At 41.0% G+C, this 19,855-nt stretch overlaps 1 protein-coding gene across 1 annotated transcript; it reads right to left on the reverse strand.

Moving 5' to 3' along the window:
* Positions 1-794: 794 nt before the first annotated feature.
* LOC114688415 (interferon-inducible GTPase 1-like) lies at positions 795-13,699 on the reverse strand. Its single transcript, XM_028863000.2, has 2 exons — positions 13,596-13,699; positions 795-3,572 (listed from the first exon to the last, which is right to left on the reverse strand). The coding sequence occupies exon 2, from the start codon at positions 3,549-3,551 to the stop codon at positions 2,292-2,294; it is 1,260 nt and encodes a 419-aa protein (XP_028718833.1). The 5' UTR covers positions 3,552-3,572; positions 13,596-13,699; the 3' UTR covers positions 795-2,291.
* Positions 13,700-19,855: the final 6,156 nt, after the last annotated feature.

Raw genomic sequence — 19,855 nt, forward strand, 5'->3', positions numbered from 1 at the left:
ATTAGATTACCACCACACCAAACATTCTCAGCTAACATCATCTGTTTGTTCTTTGATTTTATTTCTTCAGTGGAGAAGGGGTTGTCTGGTGTCTCCAGTTAGTCATCTTTTTGGTAAGTCTGCATCTCAATTTATGGTAAAAAACAAATACTTGGGAGTATTTGGTGTTGGTATTTGAGTGCCATAGCTTCCACTAAGAAAGCACCTTAAGTTTATGCATAATTTGCATAAGCTATTATAGACTGATTGTTCTTCCCTCCTGAAATCATATATTATTAGCCCAACCCCTCAGTGGAATCATGTTAGGAGGAAAGGCTTTGGGAGGCATTTATGGTTAGACAAGGTCATGGAAATGGAGTCCAAATGATAGGATTGTGAGAAGAAGGGACAAGAGAAATATCCTCTGCACACAGAGAGCATGGAAGGCCATGTGAGGCATTACCAGGAAGAATGCTTTCACTGAATGTCTGCCCACACTGGCATCTGAATCTCAGACATCAGTCACTAGAAGTGTAAGAACAAAATTCTATTGTTAACCCACATAGTCTATAGGATTATTGCAGCCCAAACTTTAAGAATCCACTTCTCACCATGAATAATTTTTCCCTTTCCTCTGTGTCTCTCTTTCAGTCTTAATAAAAAATGTACTGCTTGTTTGTATTTTATTTCATGGAAGATAAAGTGTCCGTCAGGGAATGGGCAATGAGATAATCATCGAAAAATAGTAATTCTAAGGACAGTCATTGTGGAGCTATTATGGGTTCATGGGAATATCAAGTAACAACAAGTGTCTATATTTTTACAAAAGAATTTATTAAATGGTTTTATTGATATGGAGTAAAACATAATTTAGTAATCACAGCATTTAAAATCTATAAAGTAGATGAATCTATTCATCTTCACTGGTTCTGACACATAATTAGAGAGCTTCATTAATGTTTTCTCAAGAATTCTGATTAAATAGGATTCTTAGTAATCTTAGGTATTATTAAGGCTATTGGAATCTCTATGGTTATTGTTTCTCTTGCCCACATGTTAGCTCTTTATTTAAACATATATATTCAATTTTTTTCTTTACTTACTTTTATTTTATGTAAGTTTGCCTTACATGTATATCTTTTAACACATCTGTGACTGGTCCCTGTTTAGGTTAGGGTATCAGATCCCCTGGAACAGGACATATAGTCTGCTGTAGTTATTATGTGGGTCCTATTATGTGGGAATTGAACCTGGGTCCTCTGCAAGAACAGGCAGTGTTCTTAACCTCGGAGCCACCTCTCCACTCCTGCTTTTACCCTTTCTCAGGAATGCTAGAGATTGAACCTGAGGTCTCATGCATGTGAGACAATTACTATACCATTTTGCTACTGCCCCAAACATTCCTACTTTTTCAACAAATAAGCTTTTTGGTTTTGTGCATTTATATAGGTGGTTATAGGCATAAACATGACATGGTGTGTATGCAGAGGTCAAAGGACAACCCTGAGTGTTGGCTTTTACTTTCTACTTCCTTGTGTCAGTGTCTCTTATTCACTGCTACATGTAGAAGTTTGAGCTGGCCCCAGAGCTTCTAGGATTCTCTATCTCTGCCTCATATCTCACACAGGAGTGTGTGGACTACAGATGCTTAGCTGGCTCTATGGGGGCTCTAGGGTTCTGAACTCAGGTCCTCAGGCTTGCAAGGCAAATGTTTTATCTACTGAGCCATCTCTCCCTCTCCAGCCCAGTTATGGTTTCTCCTTGGGGCTACTATCAAGAGAGGACACAAGTATCAAATTCAAGGTTACAGAGGCCATCATTACCAAGAAGTCACAGCAGCAGCTGGAGGCAGCTAGTGCCACTCCACCCACAGTGAAAAAGCAGAGAGCAATGGATGAATGAAAGCATGCTGCTGCTTATCCTCTATCTCCTCATCCACAGTCAGAGATTAACAGCAAGAAATGGTGCCACTCACAATTGGCAGGGCTTCTTCTCCCAGGTGATTCTAGAGTCAGTCCACAACACTAACCATTACAAGGTTAAACCTAAAAATGGATGCTGCTTTATATTAAAATAATTCAAATAAAAGTGCAATTGCTCCATCTGAGGGTTTATTCAAAGTGAGTAGATAGTTTTAAGCTTTCAGCGTATTTACACATATCTGATCCCCTTGCTACAGCTAATGTAGATATATGACCACTAATGTGGATAAAGACTGGATGGCGTGAATAAACACAATATGTTGTTTTGCAATATCAGTGTCCTGTGTTTCTGTAATTGATTCTGATTTTTGACAGCTACAGGATTTCAGCCTAATCAGAAACCAAGTTGTTTCTTGAACATATCTCTTTGAGAAGAACATTAGCATCATCTGTCACCATGTCAACAAAACATAATTTTAGGTAATATAATTCCTTAACATAAACATTCTTATTAAACAAATGGCCATGAGCCAAACAGAACTCCTCATAGTATCTTGAAAGCCGTTCTTGTATTGTTTCTTCTTTTGTAGTCTCAAACACATTAGGAGATTTCATCTTTGCCTTGAGCTGATCCACTGACATTCCCCAGTCCTTAGCCAAACTCTGCAAGGATGCATCATCCACTCCAAACACAGTTCGATAGAAGTTCAGGCTTTTCTCAAGATTCTCCATATCACTGTCCATTAAGAGGTGGGCCAGTGAAGGAATGGTACTCAGGAGGTCAGTTGTAAAGGTTTCTAGCCAAATCCTCTGCATCAGGAATTGTCGCTTCCTTTCAATGGCTGCACCTGTAATATTAGGCAAGGAGAGCATAAAAATGTGTCGTTTGTATACAGGGAGAACACTCATAACCTTGTCCATCAGGATTGGGAAATCATAATCAGACAAATTTCTGTTAGAGATCAAGAACATTGGTGGTTCATCAATGTTACTCTCCTGAAAGATTTTCACACAGCTGGTTCGGATCTGCTGCAGGACCGTTTCTCTGTTAAATGTGTGTGGTTTGAATTCCTTTTCATTGTTTAAGTCAGAGTCCACCTTGGTTCTCACAAAGTAGAAATCCTTCTTCACCATGCTGATTGCTTTGGCCAGGTCTATATCATTTTTCTTAAAGTGTGTGGCAGAAACAATAATGAAGAAGTCATACTCATGGAATTTCATTTTCTCCAGGTAATCTTTTGGTGGGAAATTTGTAGTTCCAATCCCAGGCAGGTCCCAAATAACCACATTGGGAATGATGGGGTGTTTGTATGGATGTCTCTTCATGATTGTTTCCACCACTCCAACTTCAGCTGCATCTTTGTCTTCATGTCCAACCCCTCTCATGGAATTGATGAGAGCAGATTTCCCTGCTCCAGACTCCCCGGTCACAGCAACATTGAGTGGGGTACTATCAATTTCTTTTAATGCATCAGTGATTGAAGTGTTTGCTCCCTGAATGTTTCTGTTTTTCAGGCTTAACTCAATTGAAGCTATGGTTTCCTGAGGAATGATTTTGTTTTCTGTTTTAAACTTCTTAAAATATTCGGTAAAGGTGGAATCCAAATCTTTGTGGTGTTCATCCTTAGATGAAGAGAACAGCTGACCCATGACTGTGAGCAAATAAAGGCCCTGAAAGAAAGAAGGAAAAGTCAGGAGGGTGTGTATCAAATTGAAAATTTACATTTTAGTAAATTTCAATTATATTGCTACATCCCCTCCTTAATGGTTGAAATTATACATTACATCTCCTACTGTGTTCATATACACAATTGGGATTTTGTGTCCTTTCACTAACATCGCTCTATTTCACCCTCCCCACAGCTCTTCTCAGCACCCTGTTTTCTACCTCTTTGAATCTGGCTACTCTAGATTTCACCTGTAAGTGACACAATAGGGTCATACTTTCTGCAGGTAAATGAGACCTTCACATGAGATTTTAATGGTTTATTCTGCATTGTCTCTTCACAGATCATCTCACCTTTTCAGCCTGCTCTGTGCCCCCATGCTATGTAGACTACATGAGCAGAGGTCCCTCACCTTCTAGCTTCCAGTATCATTCAGCTGTATGAGATCATGGCCTCGCTTTTGCCCTGCTTGGACTGTATGTCTGACTGTGCCTGCACCCATCATTCTTTGTAATCAATACTATTTGGCCTTTCTGAACTGTTTAGTACTTCTGGTACTTTGAAGGAAAGTATTTCTTCTTATTATTCCATCTGCTTAGATCTGGTAATGGCCCCTCACACTCTCTGGTCTCTGGTTGTCGTACAGTTCCCTATTTATCTGCTTGGCATATCCAACTTTCTGAATTTGCTCTTTCACTGAAGTTTCTTCATTTAAGTGTTTATTGGTGACTCCTTCGTGATGTGTACTATATAACACTTTTGCAATAGTTGGATTCAAGGACAATGTCCAAGCCTCTTTCTAAGGTGAAAAGGGACTAAACTTTGCAAAGTATAATGCATATTTATATGGGGTGTAGTGTCTGCCAGTCCAGTCACCAGTGCCACAAAGATATGTCCTAGACCACTTTCCTTTAAAGATACTTCGTGTCCCTGAACAACTGAATCAACAGCCAAGCCAGATAAAGTACTGTTAGGACATCACCCATTCCTGTCAATGCTTGCTACACAGAAGGTCCAAGCAGGGCACCTGCAGCATTTCAAATGAACACAGACAACATGTGCAGGAGACAGGAGAAAGAGTAGTCAGTAGGCTGAGTTGATATAGTTAATAGTAATGTGGATTTGACAATCTGTATTGATCCCTCTGTTATATCTATGGGCTTGATATAGGTCATAAGTATGCTAATATATGTTTTTAAAAATGTTGAAGGAAAATTATTTTTAAATTAGTTTTGTTTTAAGATAGAGAATGGCTGTAGAATAAAAAAAGTATATGTGTATCTCTGAGTTAGCTATGTCTAAAGGTTATTAAAATTTCTAAGGTCAAAGTTCACTACACTGATACAGTTCTAAAATATGGTGTTATTTATATCAAGGAGGTTCTCTTAAGATACTGATCTGCTTTGGTAACATTTACAAAACTAGACTGTAATGAAACTAACATTCATCAGAACCATAAGATGAAGGTTGTGCTAAGTTACAAAAAAAACGTATCCAACAGCAATTCATGGCTAGTGGGCATCACATTTGTATATAATGTTATGGGATTAGATATTTTAATACCTAAATTGGTTTGTACATTTTTTGGCAAAATTTTCTAAACCTTATGTTTCCTTCAGTAAGTATTTCTGTTTCCGGCTGACAGTCTGACTGCTGACAGGGACAGGCCCTGGGTCCCAGCACTGCCAGCAACAAAACTGAAAACCAAGAACAGAGGCCACAAAACCCAAACCCTGCTCCCCATCCTCAGGAAAATGCTGGACCCGCAGGGAGTTGGGGGTTCAGCTCAGCTCCTGGCCTCCTGTCTAGGCAATTCCTACTAAAATACCAGGGTCCCCTCTGAATCTTGTTACTCTTCTCCCAAGCTGGACAGACATCCAGGTTCAACTCTGTCAGCCTCACACAAACCTAACAGAAGAGGGGAGGCCAGAAATAACCTTTTCTGATAGCTACTGAAATTAACTATTTGGTAATAAATTTGGCCAATCACAAAAGCTGATGAACCGCGATAAAAATGAAAGTTGTTACGTCTATCAGAACAAACATGGGCCTGGATCCACTGGATTTAGCCTGGTGAAAGTTATCAAGACAAAAGTTCATGGAATCTTTTTACAAAGCCTCCCATCCTTGTGTTCCTCATCCCTTGTTCTAATTATGCACAATGTAAAACTGTCTTGGGCCAGCAAGATGCCTGAGCAGGTGAGACCACTTGTCACTAAGCCAGAGGATCTGAGTTCTAGTCCCAAGACTCACATAGTGGTGGGAGAAAACTGACTTCCAGAACTTGTCTTTTGACCTCTACATACATGTGCTAGCCCCAGTACATGAGTACACAGAGAATGAGTAAATAAATATAATCAAAATACAAACAAAATACATTGTAAAAAATTCTCAAAGAACTACTAAAAACAAGAAAAAAATAAGCAACAATAAAACTTCATGGTAAATGTCTTGCACTGAGTATGAATACAACAAACTATAGTGATATGAAATATCAATCATTACAAATAGATATATTTCTTCATTAGAACTACAAGTTTCCAATAAAAATCATGAAGCTAAAGAGGATTCCCTAATTAAAAATGCCCACAGTTTCTACTGTTGCTGTTTGATAAATGGCCATGTTGGCCCATTTCCTTCTCAATATTACTGATTATACCAGAAATTAGTGACACCTTACTCAGACAAGAGATTTGTTGGTGGTGTTGCTGCTTAGTTCCCATTTGTTCTGTTTCTGCAGTGGGTAGTGTCTGAATGCACAGTCTCATAACTGGTCAAAGTGGTGAGAATACATGACAGTTGAGTGCTCATTGCTAAATATAACAGGGACATCTTTATCAACCCCCCACCCTAACAAGGTTCAGGAAACATCCTGGAAGAGCCAGGGGATGGGCAGGGGCAGTGGCCTGAAATAATGACTTCTGACAATGACATGGCATTTGCATGTGTGAATTCATAGCACCTGGTGTTCCCTGCAGAGACTTCCACAGATCTAGCCTGTCCACATTTCAGCATGAAGGAAATCAGGGGCACATGAGGGCTTAGCTGACGAGATAAGTAACTGGTGGGGGAGAGAGAGACACTGATCTTTAACATGTGACCACTAGAAAGTCGCCCATGATCAAGTAAATAGCCCCACATCACAACACAAAGTGACCCTTGGGAAAATTAGTGGACTATTTGAAAACATAAAGACAAGAAAACATAGGGGCAAACATTGGGAAGAGGAAGGATCCCTTAGAGAATATGAGTGGGAAAACAGAGAGGAATAGTGGGTGAAGAGGATATAAATGCAACATAGAAGAATGAAAATTATCATACAGTAAATAAAAATGTTTTAAAACCAAACAAACCAATCCTAAAATTGTTCCCCAGCAGGTTGTAGCAGAAGCATCCTACAGGGGGTGTCGTTCACCCCAGTCTAGCTTTCCCTCGAGTTTAGAGTAAATATGCTGAGCTGGTAGAAAGAGGCAAGAAAAGAGTACTAGGACGTCACACGATTAAGACACAACAATTTTCATACACTTTGTATGAGCAGCCCTGGAACCAGACAAGGGCCATGACAGGCTCTCCTAACAGCCCTGCCAGGGACCAGCCCTTAGGTTCAGTTTAGAGGAGCTGGCTAGAGCTTAGCATGTAGTTCCCAGGAAAAGTACAACTCATCTGCAACTAATCAGCAGGTGCTCCACAGCCTTCTGCTTGAAAAAGATAGCTTTCCCTACCCCACCTCTGGAAAGTCTTTAACCACTAGAGATACCTACCAATCTTATAAACTTTTTGTTTAAACCTACCCATCAGCCCCCAGATTAAACTCTCCTCTCTGGAAGTTATTTAACCGTGCTTGAAAGGAGCCTTCAAGCTTCTCTCCAGGTCACAATTTGCCATTTTTGCAGGTGGTTAGACACAAATGTTGGTAATTTTAATAATTGCTCTTGGTGATTGCATATGTGACTGGTGGTCTTTAATGGGACTTCTTATGGACCTGAACATATGGTGCATTGGCCAGGAATTCCCGCCAAGACTCTTGACATGTTGAGTGTTTGAACCAAGCTGGTAATTGAGCACTCTTTGTCTTGGTTGGTCATTGTTCCGGCTTTCATTGTTTTGTTCCATTTGTTGATGTTTTTGGGAAACTTGAGCTAACTGAATCTGGAGGCCTGAGTGCTACCTGGTTGCACTATTCGTACTCACAACACATGGGTCCAGAGATGTCTCTGATCTATCTGGAAGAGACTGTGTCCCTTTGGTCAAATTCGGATAGAGGATTCCTTTGGTTGAATGGAAACCCAGGTTGCTCCTGTTACAAAAACAGAACTTGCCCTCCCACCCCACCCCTACTCCACCCCCAGTGAGACAAGCTGTAAGTCCATTCCTGGTTTCTGTTTAATGGGCCCTACTGGTACAATGTGCTCTGTTGCCCTCTTGTGTTTTTGTCTGAACACTACTCTTGTTCTCCTAGAAGGGATGAGGCAAATGGCTTCCACCACCACCAACACCACTGACACCTTCCTACACCACCATGCCCCCAGAGCATTTTCTTGGACCATTTCAAGGACTTTCAGACCCAAGCTGGTGACTTGGGGATCATTTTCTGAAAAGGGTTGCTCAATAAGGCATGGTATGCCAGGGACCAGGCTTCAGACCAATAGGATACACTCCCAGGGAGGACCAGCAAAAAGAAACTTCCTGTGGTTGCTAAGCTGCTGAGGCCCTGTTGTGACACTGTAGATGGGGCCTGGATGGGGCAGCTTGTAAGTGGTAGACAGACTGGTACAGGACTTCAAACACCAGACCCAGAACCTGGGGTTAATTATTGAGGACAGGGGAGCTGACCCTCTTTTTTGCAGGATACTGACTGCCAGGCTGGCACTCTGCCCACAAGCTGCCCTTGTAGATGCAGCACTCCCCTCCCTTCCTTCCTGAGCCAACTTTTTCACTGAGGACCAAGGTCCTTGCCACAGCTACTTTCTCTTAATCCCTTCCTGTCCTGACAGTAAGAAACTGCTGAATTGAAACAGCCTATAAAATACTATGTTTGGGGGAAAGTATGCCTCTGTTTCCACAGGAAAAAAATATGTGGTTTGTGGTCACTCAGGTGCAATTATTGATTTATGGGAGAGGGCCCAGGCCCTTGTGGGTGATGCTATCCTTGGGATGGTGGTCTTGGGGTCTAAAAGGAAACAGTTCAAGCAAGCCAGTCAGCAGCACCCCATCCATGGCCATTAGCAACTGCTTCCAGGTTGCTGCCCTGTTTGAGTTCCAGTCCTGACTTCCTTCGCAGCTTGTTTTGTTTGTTGTTGTTGTTTGGTTTTTTTTCTGTTTTTTTTTTTTTCATGGAGTTTCATCACAGAAATAGAAGCCTTAAGGCAAGTTGGTAACAGAATCATGAGGTATTGTGAGAGATCTGACCATGTTGTTTTGAGGATTGTGAAAGGACCTTGAAACTTTGGTCTAGAAACACAGTAAGAGTTCAAAACTTGACCTTTTCTGTGGAAGCTTGGAAGATAAGAATGTTGAGAGTAAAGCACTCAATGGAGGCCTGGCTTGTGAAGTTCCAGAGGGAAGTTTGAGAGTCACTTACAGACTAAAAATGAAAATCTGTGGTGATGGTTACCTGGGGCTGAAGAGTTGGTTGTAAATAACAAGAGATCAGAGTTAATGAAGAAAGTCTTTGCTTTACTGGGAAACAAAAGGCTGGCCAACTGGAGGGGAGAAATTAGCAGTGATTAAGAAGAAACCAACATCCCTGAGACAAACTCTTTTGGGAAGTGTTTCCTCAGAGTCAGTGTACAGAAGCAGTGTTCCGAGGCCACCAAAACTTTTATTCACCATGGCAGCCATACTTAGTATTCTACAAGAGTCTCTCAGGTGGATTTGAAGACCTGAAGGAGTGATAGAAAGAAGCTGAGGCTTGGCACTGTGAGAGGCCAGGATTTAGGACATTAGAGAAGGTTCAGCCTCAGTATTGATGGAAGCCCCAGGATTGAAGGGTTCAAGGTGAGAAAATGAGGCTTGGTTGGCACCATGAAGAGAGCCCAGGAGTGGCTATTGGTGGCAGCCGCATTGCATCAAGGGACTTTATCATTTTTGGAGATGCCAGTGCCATGGAATGACCATCTAGGACAGCTGCAGCAGTAGAGTGGAAACAGTCCAAATCACTGCTGCAGAGGTCAGAGCAAGAGAAGTGTCCCAATCTCTTGGAGGAAACCTGAAGATTTCGAGTGGATGCCAGACATTGAATAGTGAATTCATTACACAGTCGAATTTATTTTTGCTTTGATATGATTGTGATAGTGCCTTTGCTCTTCCCTCTTGTGGTAAGAAAGTATTTAAATTATTTTTGATTTTACAGGAGACCACAGGTGAGGACTGTGAAGTAAAAGAATTTGGATTTAAAAGAGACATTAAGGGCTTTTTTTTTTTTAATGAGGCTGAATTTTAAAGTGTTTGAATTTGTAAAGAGGTGTGACCTTAAGAGTTGTAAAATGTTTTATATTGTGATACTGATATTTGTAGTGGTTTAAATAAAAATGGCCCCCATAGGCCCTAAGGGAATGGCACTATTAGGAGGTGTGGCCTTGTTGGAGGAAGTATGTCACAGGATGTGGGATTTGGGATCTAATATTCTCAGGAGAGGCCCTGTGGTTCACTTTCTCTTCCTTCTGCCTATGGATCCCGAGGTAGAACTCTCAGCTACTTCCTCAAGGCCATGTCTGTCTGCATGCCACCCGACTTCCGGCCATGACAATAATGGACTAAACCTCTAAATTGTAAGCCAGCCCCAAATAAATGTTTCCTTATAAGAGTTGCTGTGGTCATGGTGTCACTTCAAAGCAATAGTAATCATAACTAACACAATATTAATTTGTGATATTGGAGATGAACAAGAAACGAAAGGCTATGGCTTAACAGTGATGTGTGTGTGTGTCAGGTTGACAAGGGGTCAACTGTACTATATAGTTTTTTTGTCAGTTTGACACAAGATAAAGTCATTTGAAGGAAGGAACCTCAGTTAAGTAAATACCTACATAATATTGGGCTTCAAGCAAGCCTATAGGATAATTAGTAATTGATGGGGAGAAGCCACTCCATTGGGGGTGGTGCCATGCTTGGGTTGGTGGTCCTAGGGTCAATATGAGGAAGCAGGCTAGCAATCCAATAAGCAATATCTCTCTATGATATCTACATCAGCTTCTGCCTCCTGATACCTGCCCTGTTTGAGTAGCTGTCCTGACTTCTTTGATGATGAACAGTGATGTGGAAATATAAGGCAAGCAAGCCCTTTTCTTTCCAAATTACTGATGGTCATAGTATTTCATCATAACAATAGCAGCTTTAACTAAGACAGTCTCTGATTCCACAAAGCACATCTTCAGTTGAAGTCACAAAGCATAATTCCTGTGTGACTGCCAGTTCCAGTATAATTTTAACACCTCCCTTTTTGATCCTTTGACTCTAATCCTGTTTCCTCAACTTTATGGCATTGTCATTTTCTTTAGTCCTTATCCCCACTGTAGCAGACTGATGGGAGAACTGGAAATGGGCTGTAGATGTTTGGGGTGAGAGGAAAATCAGAGTGGGAAAGTCCATGTTAAATCCCAGTTATTCAATACAGTACTTCAGGGTCCTCAAGTTATCTTTGAGAGTCACTGTTTTCTTTTAAATATTTTATTTTATAAAGGAATTCTAACTGTGCACTGGAGAAGGGGGTAGAGAACTTTCCCAGCATGAATAAGGCCTCAGTTCAATCCCCAGCATCTCATCAAATACAGGAGTTTGCGGCTCTCTGAAATTCTGGTACTCAGGGAGTAGAGGTAAGAGGATCAGGTCATCTTTGATACATAGTGAGTTAGAGGCTAGCCTGGGCTACTTGACACCCTGTCTCAAAAAAATAAATAAATAAATAAATATCAAGTTCAGCAAGATGGCTCAGCAGGTAAATACACTTGCTGCCAGACCTAAGGACCTGTCTTTGATTCATGGGTAATTAATTACCTCAGTTCTCATATTGCTGCCCTTTATTCTCCACAAATGTGAACAAGATCTCCTGTGGCAGCACAATGGACGTCACTGTCAGTTAAGGAAACAGTAAACACCCACTGTCAGCCTGGAGCCTCCTCTTCCTGTCTCACTCATGTCGTCAATTCACAGACTTAAACTCTGTTTCCAAATCCAATCACCCTTGACCATTCCTCCTACAATATCTTCTTCAAGGCTTTCTCAATTCCAGCTTCTATTATGTCATTGACATCACTGTATTTCCTCTGATTATTCTTGCAACCACATGGATGATAAATTGGCCCAGAGTTATCCTAAGGACACTGAAATCATGTCAACTCAACTCTGAGATGCACCATAAGAATTCCTTTCCCCTCGGGGAAAGTTCATTAGGTATGCAGTGCACATGCGATGTACAACATAACTGTGAATATAATTATTACTTCTGGGGGCTCTGGGGTCTGAATCCCAGTCACCCTGCTATCTCAGGCTGTCTTCTCATCTTAGGACTTTGTACTTAGTGACTGAATATTTTTCTTCTTTCTCTCTCCCAGCAGTCACACAGATATTAACTTAATTGCCTTTCTCTAGATTGTGCTTTGATTAGGTAGACTTTAGCACTGACACCCCCATTGGGATATAAAATTGTACCTGGCTTTATCATTCACCATCCTTCCATTATATTTCAGTTTCTTCACAGCACTTGCCTTCACATAATGTGTATCTGTCTGGGTCCATTCGATGTCAGCCTCCCACATTATAATGAAAATCAGGTAGCATAATGTGCCTTTGTCTTGCTCGGTTCTTCTTCATGAACACACTAGAATATGGTGGTTTATCATCAGGGAGTGATGGGGAGTATTGGAATGCACCTGGACTTTATTACAAACATTTGTGACTATTCTGTAGTTCTAACTGATGTGTAGGAAATTGAAGTCCTACTAAATTGATAGGCAGTTGGTGTCAAGAGTCTGAAGAGAGCACAAAAGCAGTCTAATACAAACCAGATATCTTAGAATCATATTGTGTATGAGCACAAACATACATATACAGACTTACTGCACAGGCAGCCCCTGTCCAATCCACAGGAAAAATGGGGACTGCTGTGCAGGAAACCAGAGCTGCAGAACTTTGTTCAAACCGACTGCACACATGAGCCAGGAAGAGGTGAGTAAAGAGGATGTCCAAAGGGGGATGCTAAGCCTGGTTAAATGAACACCACAACTAGATTTCCTGTTGAAGGGGACAGTCACCCACAGAGCACAGAAAGAATGTCCCTGAAGCACCCAGGCTGTTCTGTCTTTTCAGTTTTTCCCTCTAATTCTTTCAGTTTTACATCCTGGATTTTTGATGCAGACTCCAGTGTGACAGTTGTCTGCAAGGTCTGTCCACTGAATGTGAACACAGGGAATGAGAAGGCTGTGACACAGCAAACATTACAAAAGGAAGCCTGCCTAAGTGACAGCTGTCACCACATCCTGACTCAGCTCATGTACCCTACAGAATAAGAACACATCATTAGCCCTCATGCTTTACAATAAAGAAAAGCATGGTGAACAAGAATCATCAGGCAAAGTTTCCACAGCCAGCTACAGCAGAAGTAGCCTGCAGAGAGACCTCTTCTCCACAGACCAGAGGCCTTGGGAGGCAGGAATTAAATAATTAATCCCAAACTAGACAGCAAGATGAGAGTGAGATACAACAACCTCATGCACACTGCAGAGATATTCCATTACCTGAAGCCTGCATTGACAGCTATTATAGTGAGACTAATAAGAAGCAAACCACAATATGTGGATATGTTTACCAAAAACAATACCCATATCATTTCCTTTAGGTCTATCTCAGCTTGAAGGATTGGCAAAGAACATCCACAGCCTGCCCAATCCAGAAACTATCAAAGCATCCTAGCTTTGAAACTGAGGATCCCCACTCTCAGGCATGTTCCTAAATATCTTGTTATCTATGTGTTCCTTAGAGAAAAGATGATGAGACTCAGAGGTTAAATATGAATGCCCTGTCCACTTACCAAAAAATCCCCTGTCCAGTGTATGGGCTCACTGCAGTTCAGCTACAGTAACCACTGTTCACTGTGCTACAGGCTCTTCATATGAACCCACCCTTGGTCCCTCTGTGGAGAGCAGCAAGTTTATGTTAGTTTGGAAGAACTTCTACACTCTTCTGACTCCTGTCTCAGTGTGTGTTGGCCAATCACAGAGGAGCATTGATCTAGTTGCTTTTCAGAATTCCCTTCATTTCCAAGAAAAGGAAAGTGAATATAAAACAAAGTGTTGTTTTTTCAATCTATAAACACTTCATTTCCTGCAGAAAATTTGGACAGTTCCCAAATAAAAAACAAGGCATTGTAGAGCTTGCAAGGTGAGGGAGAACATGAAGAAGGGTTTTAATAACTAGGCTAGAACAAACTGTTGAAAAATAATTTTCATGATATCTGACTCTACAAATATAGCCTAAACTGAAGTGGTACAGCACATTGTCTGGGGTCCTGTGCAGATGCCAATTTTAGTCTCGCCCAAGAGACAAACCATTTGTCCCCCTCTGACTACAACTTTATTTCTTCACAATTGTGGATTCATTTCCTTCATTCTTATCCTTCTCAACTCCCCTGTCAATGCAGAGATTACTTCTGACTTGTGTTGACAAGCCTTATACATGATGGTAAAACCATGGCCAGTTTATAAGTAGAACTGCCCTGCAGTGTCCAGAAGACACTGTTTCCTTGTAATCATCCACAAATCTGACTCCTACAGTCTTTTCACCCTTTTTTCCATAACTATTCCTATTCCCTATGGAAGTAAAAATATGTATATTCCATTTGATTCTGAACATTTACAAATATCTTATTCTATACATCTGGGCCAGCTGGTCGTATCTTTATTGATTATAATCTCCTACAAATATGAGCTTCCATGAGAAAAATTAAGGAATGCCTTAATCTATTACCATAATGGAAAATCATTAGGACATGCTTTAATATTATGTCCCTCTAGCATAATACTAGTAGTAGTTTCTGACGAGGGTGTATGTCCATTATAGCCTTAGGTTATTGTCCAGATATGGTACCAAGTATGAGTTTCATATTGTGGAGTAATATTAAATCCAATCAGGATGTAGTTCATTACTACCATGGCATTCTTCTCACTATAACATTGGTGGTTATATCTTATCTGTCCAGTCATTATTGTAGCTCAAAGAATTCACACCTGGATATGATCAATGTTTCATTTTCTACTCTGCTGGTATGGCTAGAACCTTCCAGGACTATGAAAGATAACCAGTAGGGATGGATCTTCTGGGTCAGTATCAGTTTATTTTCTCCATGTTTTATAACTCAGGAATGTGGTGTTTTCACTAACAGGACCTTGCCATCAAGTTCTGGAAGGTAACCAGGAGCACTGACAGTGTCCTGTAATGACCAGGGTCATCAGGGTCCAACAAGTCCAAAACAGCAAAGTAATTCCTGCATCTAGGCTTTTTATTGTTACCCTGGGTGGGGCCCAGGGACATTGTTGCCCAATAGAGGGAAACTCCATATTCTTCGTTATATGTGTATAGATATGTTTTAGAAAGCCTCTACATTTGGAGGTCACATGACATTTTGGAAACCCTTTAGTGTTATTTATGCCTTCTACTTTCACTCCCCTGCCCTATTCTCACCTCCCAGCCCAATTTAACACTTCTTTATCCATATTTCTCTTTTAAATCCCATCTTCCTCTCTTGTAAGTCTCACTTCATGGCATCGTAGTGTTTCAAACCCCTGTGGGTATCCCAAATAGAACACACATATCTGAAAGTTGGAAGATAAGTCTACACATAAGTGGGATTAAATGATGTTTGTCTTTTTGGGCCTCTCTTATCTTACTGAGAATGATTGAAATTCATCTCTATCCAATGCACCATGAATTTCATAGTTTCCATTTTGCATAACAGATGAATAATATTCCATTCTGTAAAGTTGCACATTTTCTTTATCCATTCATCAGTAGATGGGCATCCAGATTGTTTCCATTTCTTGGCTATTGTGGATAGAGCAGGAATGAAGGATGTGCAAGTAGCTGAACAGTAGGAGATGAAGCCATTTGGGAATATTTCCAGGAGTAATGCAGCTGGATCATGTAGTAAAGCTATGTTCCTTTTTTGTGGAGCTTCCACAAAATTACCCCAGTAACTGAAGGGTCCAGGGATGTAGGAATAAGATAGGAATATAAGAATAAATATTTGTAAGATGAAGAGATGGAAGTCGACAGCCATCAGCTTTGCCAGCAAATGGGTATTAACCTTTCACTGGGCCCTTCCTTGTTTTATGATAGGCAGCTCTATCAGCAACCCAAATGTTAGTGTTTTACTAAAGATTGCTCTCTGCAAACCCCTGCCACTCACTATCAAAAGCCAAGGTTAACTTTTAATGAGTTCTATGTGACAACCTGCTTTGCATTGTTTCATATTCCTCCTTCTATGGGAACCCAGCTATGTCAGAAAGAGTTGCAGATTTGGGGCAAACATCAATTAGCTGTGTCAGGAAAGACTTCGGGGAAATACGAAAATCAATCAGCTGAAACTCTCTAAAACCTTGTTAACAGAATATGATAAATCCTTAAAAAGCAATCTGTCTTCAAATGTTTAAATTAGAAATTGTAAAAAAATTTTTGTCCATGTCTGATGCTTTCTCCTTGCTAAAGGAAGGGGATCATAACCCCACCCCCTCCAAATGCCATAGTTACAGAATCCCAAATTCTGGCTATGGTATCAGCTAGCTCATTAGATTTTTGTGCCCCACTGTGATTTTTTTGGAATAAAGATTTTTCTTCGGGTTTTAGACTGTGTTTGACCCCATTGTTTTGTGCATAATTGCACAAGTTGGCACTAACACAAGTGGGGAGTGAGTGTTCTCCTTTCCCTACATCCACAGCAACATTTGCTGCTATTTGTATTTGTGTTTCTAGCTATGCTGACAGAGGTGAGGAGAAATCTCAAAGTAGTTTTGACTTGTGTTTCCCTGATGGACAAGAATGTTGAGCATTATATATATATATAAAATTTCTCAGGCATTTGCACAACATTTTTTAAGAACTCTTTCTTTAGCTTATACTCCATTTTTAGATTGGGTTACTTGTTTTCTAGATACTAACCCCCTATGTACATAGCTGGTAAAGAGATTTCCCATTCTGTAAGATGCTTTATCACTCAACTGATGGTGTCTTTTAAAAATATTTTGAGTCTTCCTTTGGATTTTGCATAGATCTAGAATCCCTGTAGGACTATGAAGTCCAGACTGACTTTATGCTCCTGGTGATTCTCCTTACTCAGCCTCCTGATTGCTGAGATCCCAGCTGTGAATCACTGTGCCTTGATTGACTCAGGAACATACTTGTTGATTTTGTGAGCCAAATGCACAGATTATGGGCATTGAGTGTATATTACATAGCCCTCTGTGGGTGACATTGTAAAGGTGTAAACTGTCCAGCCTAACTCATTTCAATTTCATTGAGTTCCCATGATAAATAATACAGAGCTCAACTATAGCAGCTGTTTTTAGGAACTCAAGTTCATTCTAAGCATCTCTGCTGGGTGAACATTGAGTAGTACACCAGGCTGCAAGAATATATTATAGAGATTCAGCTGTATATAATAAGCTATACCTTGACTGACCAAGGTGTCCTCCAGAGGAAGTCATTTATCAAGGAATACTTGGTGTTATTTAACTTATTAATATATATCAGCTGTCTTCTGCTATGAAATTCTTGTGTGCCCATATACTCCTAGGCCATATGGCAAAGAGTTAAGCTTCTCAGACCTACTGATGATTCACTAGGTGACCCCCCTCCAGGGCCTAGGAGAGAAGTGTGCTGTAGATGCATAGCTTTGTTTCTCCTACAAATGAAGCTCAGACCTCCCTTCTCCTGACAGTGAAAGCAGCATTGCAGAGCAATTGACTCAGAACAAAGGACGTTTTTGCATACCCAGGTAAACTAAAGGATGGGGCAGGATTCTTGGTCAGAGCAGAGTCATGTGGCCAAAAAGAAAGGATAAGGAAGTTTCTATAGATGGTTGATACAGGTGCATAGATTGAGAGAAGAGAAGAAGGCAGAGTTTCTCAGAGCCAGGGGTAAGAAGCAAGGAAGGAAAGATGGAAGATGAAGGAACAGATGAAGATGAGGTCAAAAGCATAGGAGCTTTGGTTAGTACTATGAGAGGACAGGATGAGTAGGTACAGGGAGGAGCTGAATGTGAGGACTGAGCTGTATTTTATCATAGAGACATAAACAGATGAAAGAGCATGGTGTACATAGATTCTTTTCCCTCAGATAACACCATGCCAGACATAGCATCTTCCCCAGAACCCTGGGAGGGATTTTCTCAGGGCAGGTCCTTGGGAAAATCCATTAGAGCAGCACCTGGTCACAAGTGGCAGAGATCAGCCAACACCAATGAGGACACCTGGCATGGTCAATGTCATCTGAGGCATGGGGGCTCATTTACAGGATTGTAATTTAGTTAGGTGTTGATGATGGTGTTGTTTTCCCTCAGGCTGGGTCAGGCCCTGGAGCATTGTCTGCTCACAGTTCTTAGAGAAAAGTGAGAGCTGTTCTGACCTTGGAAGGAATGCAGGACTCCCAGTGGACTCTTTGTTAAAATAACAAGGATTGCTGCACTTCCAGTCATTGCCAGGAATGCGAAACTGAAACTATTTCTCTATGCTGCTTGCTGGTCAGAAATGGTGCACACAGGGAATGTGGGAAGAAGTGGAAGCCAGAAAGAGGAAGCTGTGATTGAGCTTCCCTACTCCATGGAGACCCTTCACACTTCCTTTTCCCTGCTTTTCCCTTTCCCCTGCCCTTCCCTTCCCCCTGCCTTTCCCTGTCTCACCAACACACACACCATCCTTCAGCCTCACCACAGTACACTAACCACCATGTCTTTGTATTTTTCAACACGTTTTTAAGCAGCCAGGCTGACCTTGTTTTGCATTCGAACAGTTGATGAGTTTGAATTTCTGTTTGTTTCATCTCTAGCTCCCCAGGGCTGGCATTGTTGGACCCCAAAATTTAGGGTCTCAAGTGTGTGCCCCAAGAACCCAGACTCCAGTCTAGTTGATGCAACAGCAGGAATATTTATTAAGCTTCTATATAGAAGGGCAAACTCTGCTCTTAAGAGCAAGAGCCACATCTTACTGTAGCCCCATGAGGGCTTTTAAAGGTAAAACCCACAAAACCCACAAGATTACAATTCCCATACAATTTCGTTTCACAAGATCATGGTCTGATCACAGAGTGATCACAGAGGGGGTACAGTTATGCCAACAGGTACATTTGTACTGAAACCTCAAGGAGGGTATCAGGGCAGGAGTGGAGTTTACACAAAGGTTACAGTGGTTTTTCCTGGAACACCTGCAACTATCCAGGTCACAGTTGAGCACATCTCTTAACAGAAATCTCTTTACATTGTTATATGGTTGCAGGGGAGATTGAACAATGGCTAAGTCAGCCTGCTCTTGAAACTAGATTTTTAGTTTCTCATTTCCTGGTGCTTGAAGTTTCTCTTTTCCTGAGGCTTGGGGTGTAAGCCTGAAGGGCTATAGTCTTTCAGGCATCACAGGTGTAATTGGTGTTGAGGGCTAAATCCAGTGCTTTCTGAAGTCTCCCAGCTGATCTACAACCACAGTCTTACCCTTCGTGTTTTTTTCCAAAAAAATTAAATAAAATATATTTATTTATATAAATAGACATGGTGGGATTACAGGCATGTAGTACTTTGTAGGACCACTTATCTCTGAAAGTGAAACATTGAGGATTGAAGTGTTGGTTCAGTGGTAAAGTACTTGATGACTCAGTGTAAAGCATGAGGACCTCACTTTGAATTGTCACACCCACAAAAGCCAAGTGTGGTGAAGTGGGATCACTGGGCAGTATTCTACCCAGCAATTAATACTAAGTTCAATGAGAGACCCTGTCTTAAAAAATAAGGTGGAGAGTGATAGAAGAAGACACCATACATTGATATCCCTAGCCTTCACATGTACATGCATGGTTGAATGTGTACACACACACACACACACACACACACACACACACACACATACACACACATCAAATTTGAATTTCTTAAAATGCTAAAAAGTTTTTGTAAAATGTATTCAGAAGTAAAAAACCATTTCTAGCCAATGACATGATCAGAAAATGATTCCCATCTTCTGAGTCTGATTTAACCCTTGCCTAACTGATTCAAAGTAATGATGCATATACTCTACACTCTAATCTCAATTTATT

This window comes from Peromyscus leucopus, unplaced genomic scaffold (genome assembly GCF_004664715.2).
Source record: "Peromyscus leucopus breed LL Stock unplaced genomic scaffold, UCI_PerLeu_2.1 scaffold_1374, whole genome shotgun sequence".
Lineage (NCBI taxonomy): Eukaryota > Metazoa > Chordata > Mammalia > Rodentia > Cricetidae > Peromyscus > Peromyscus leucopus.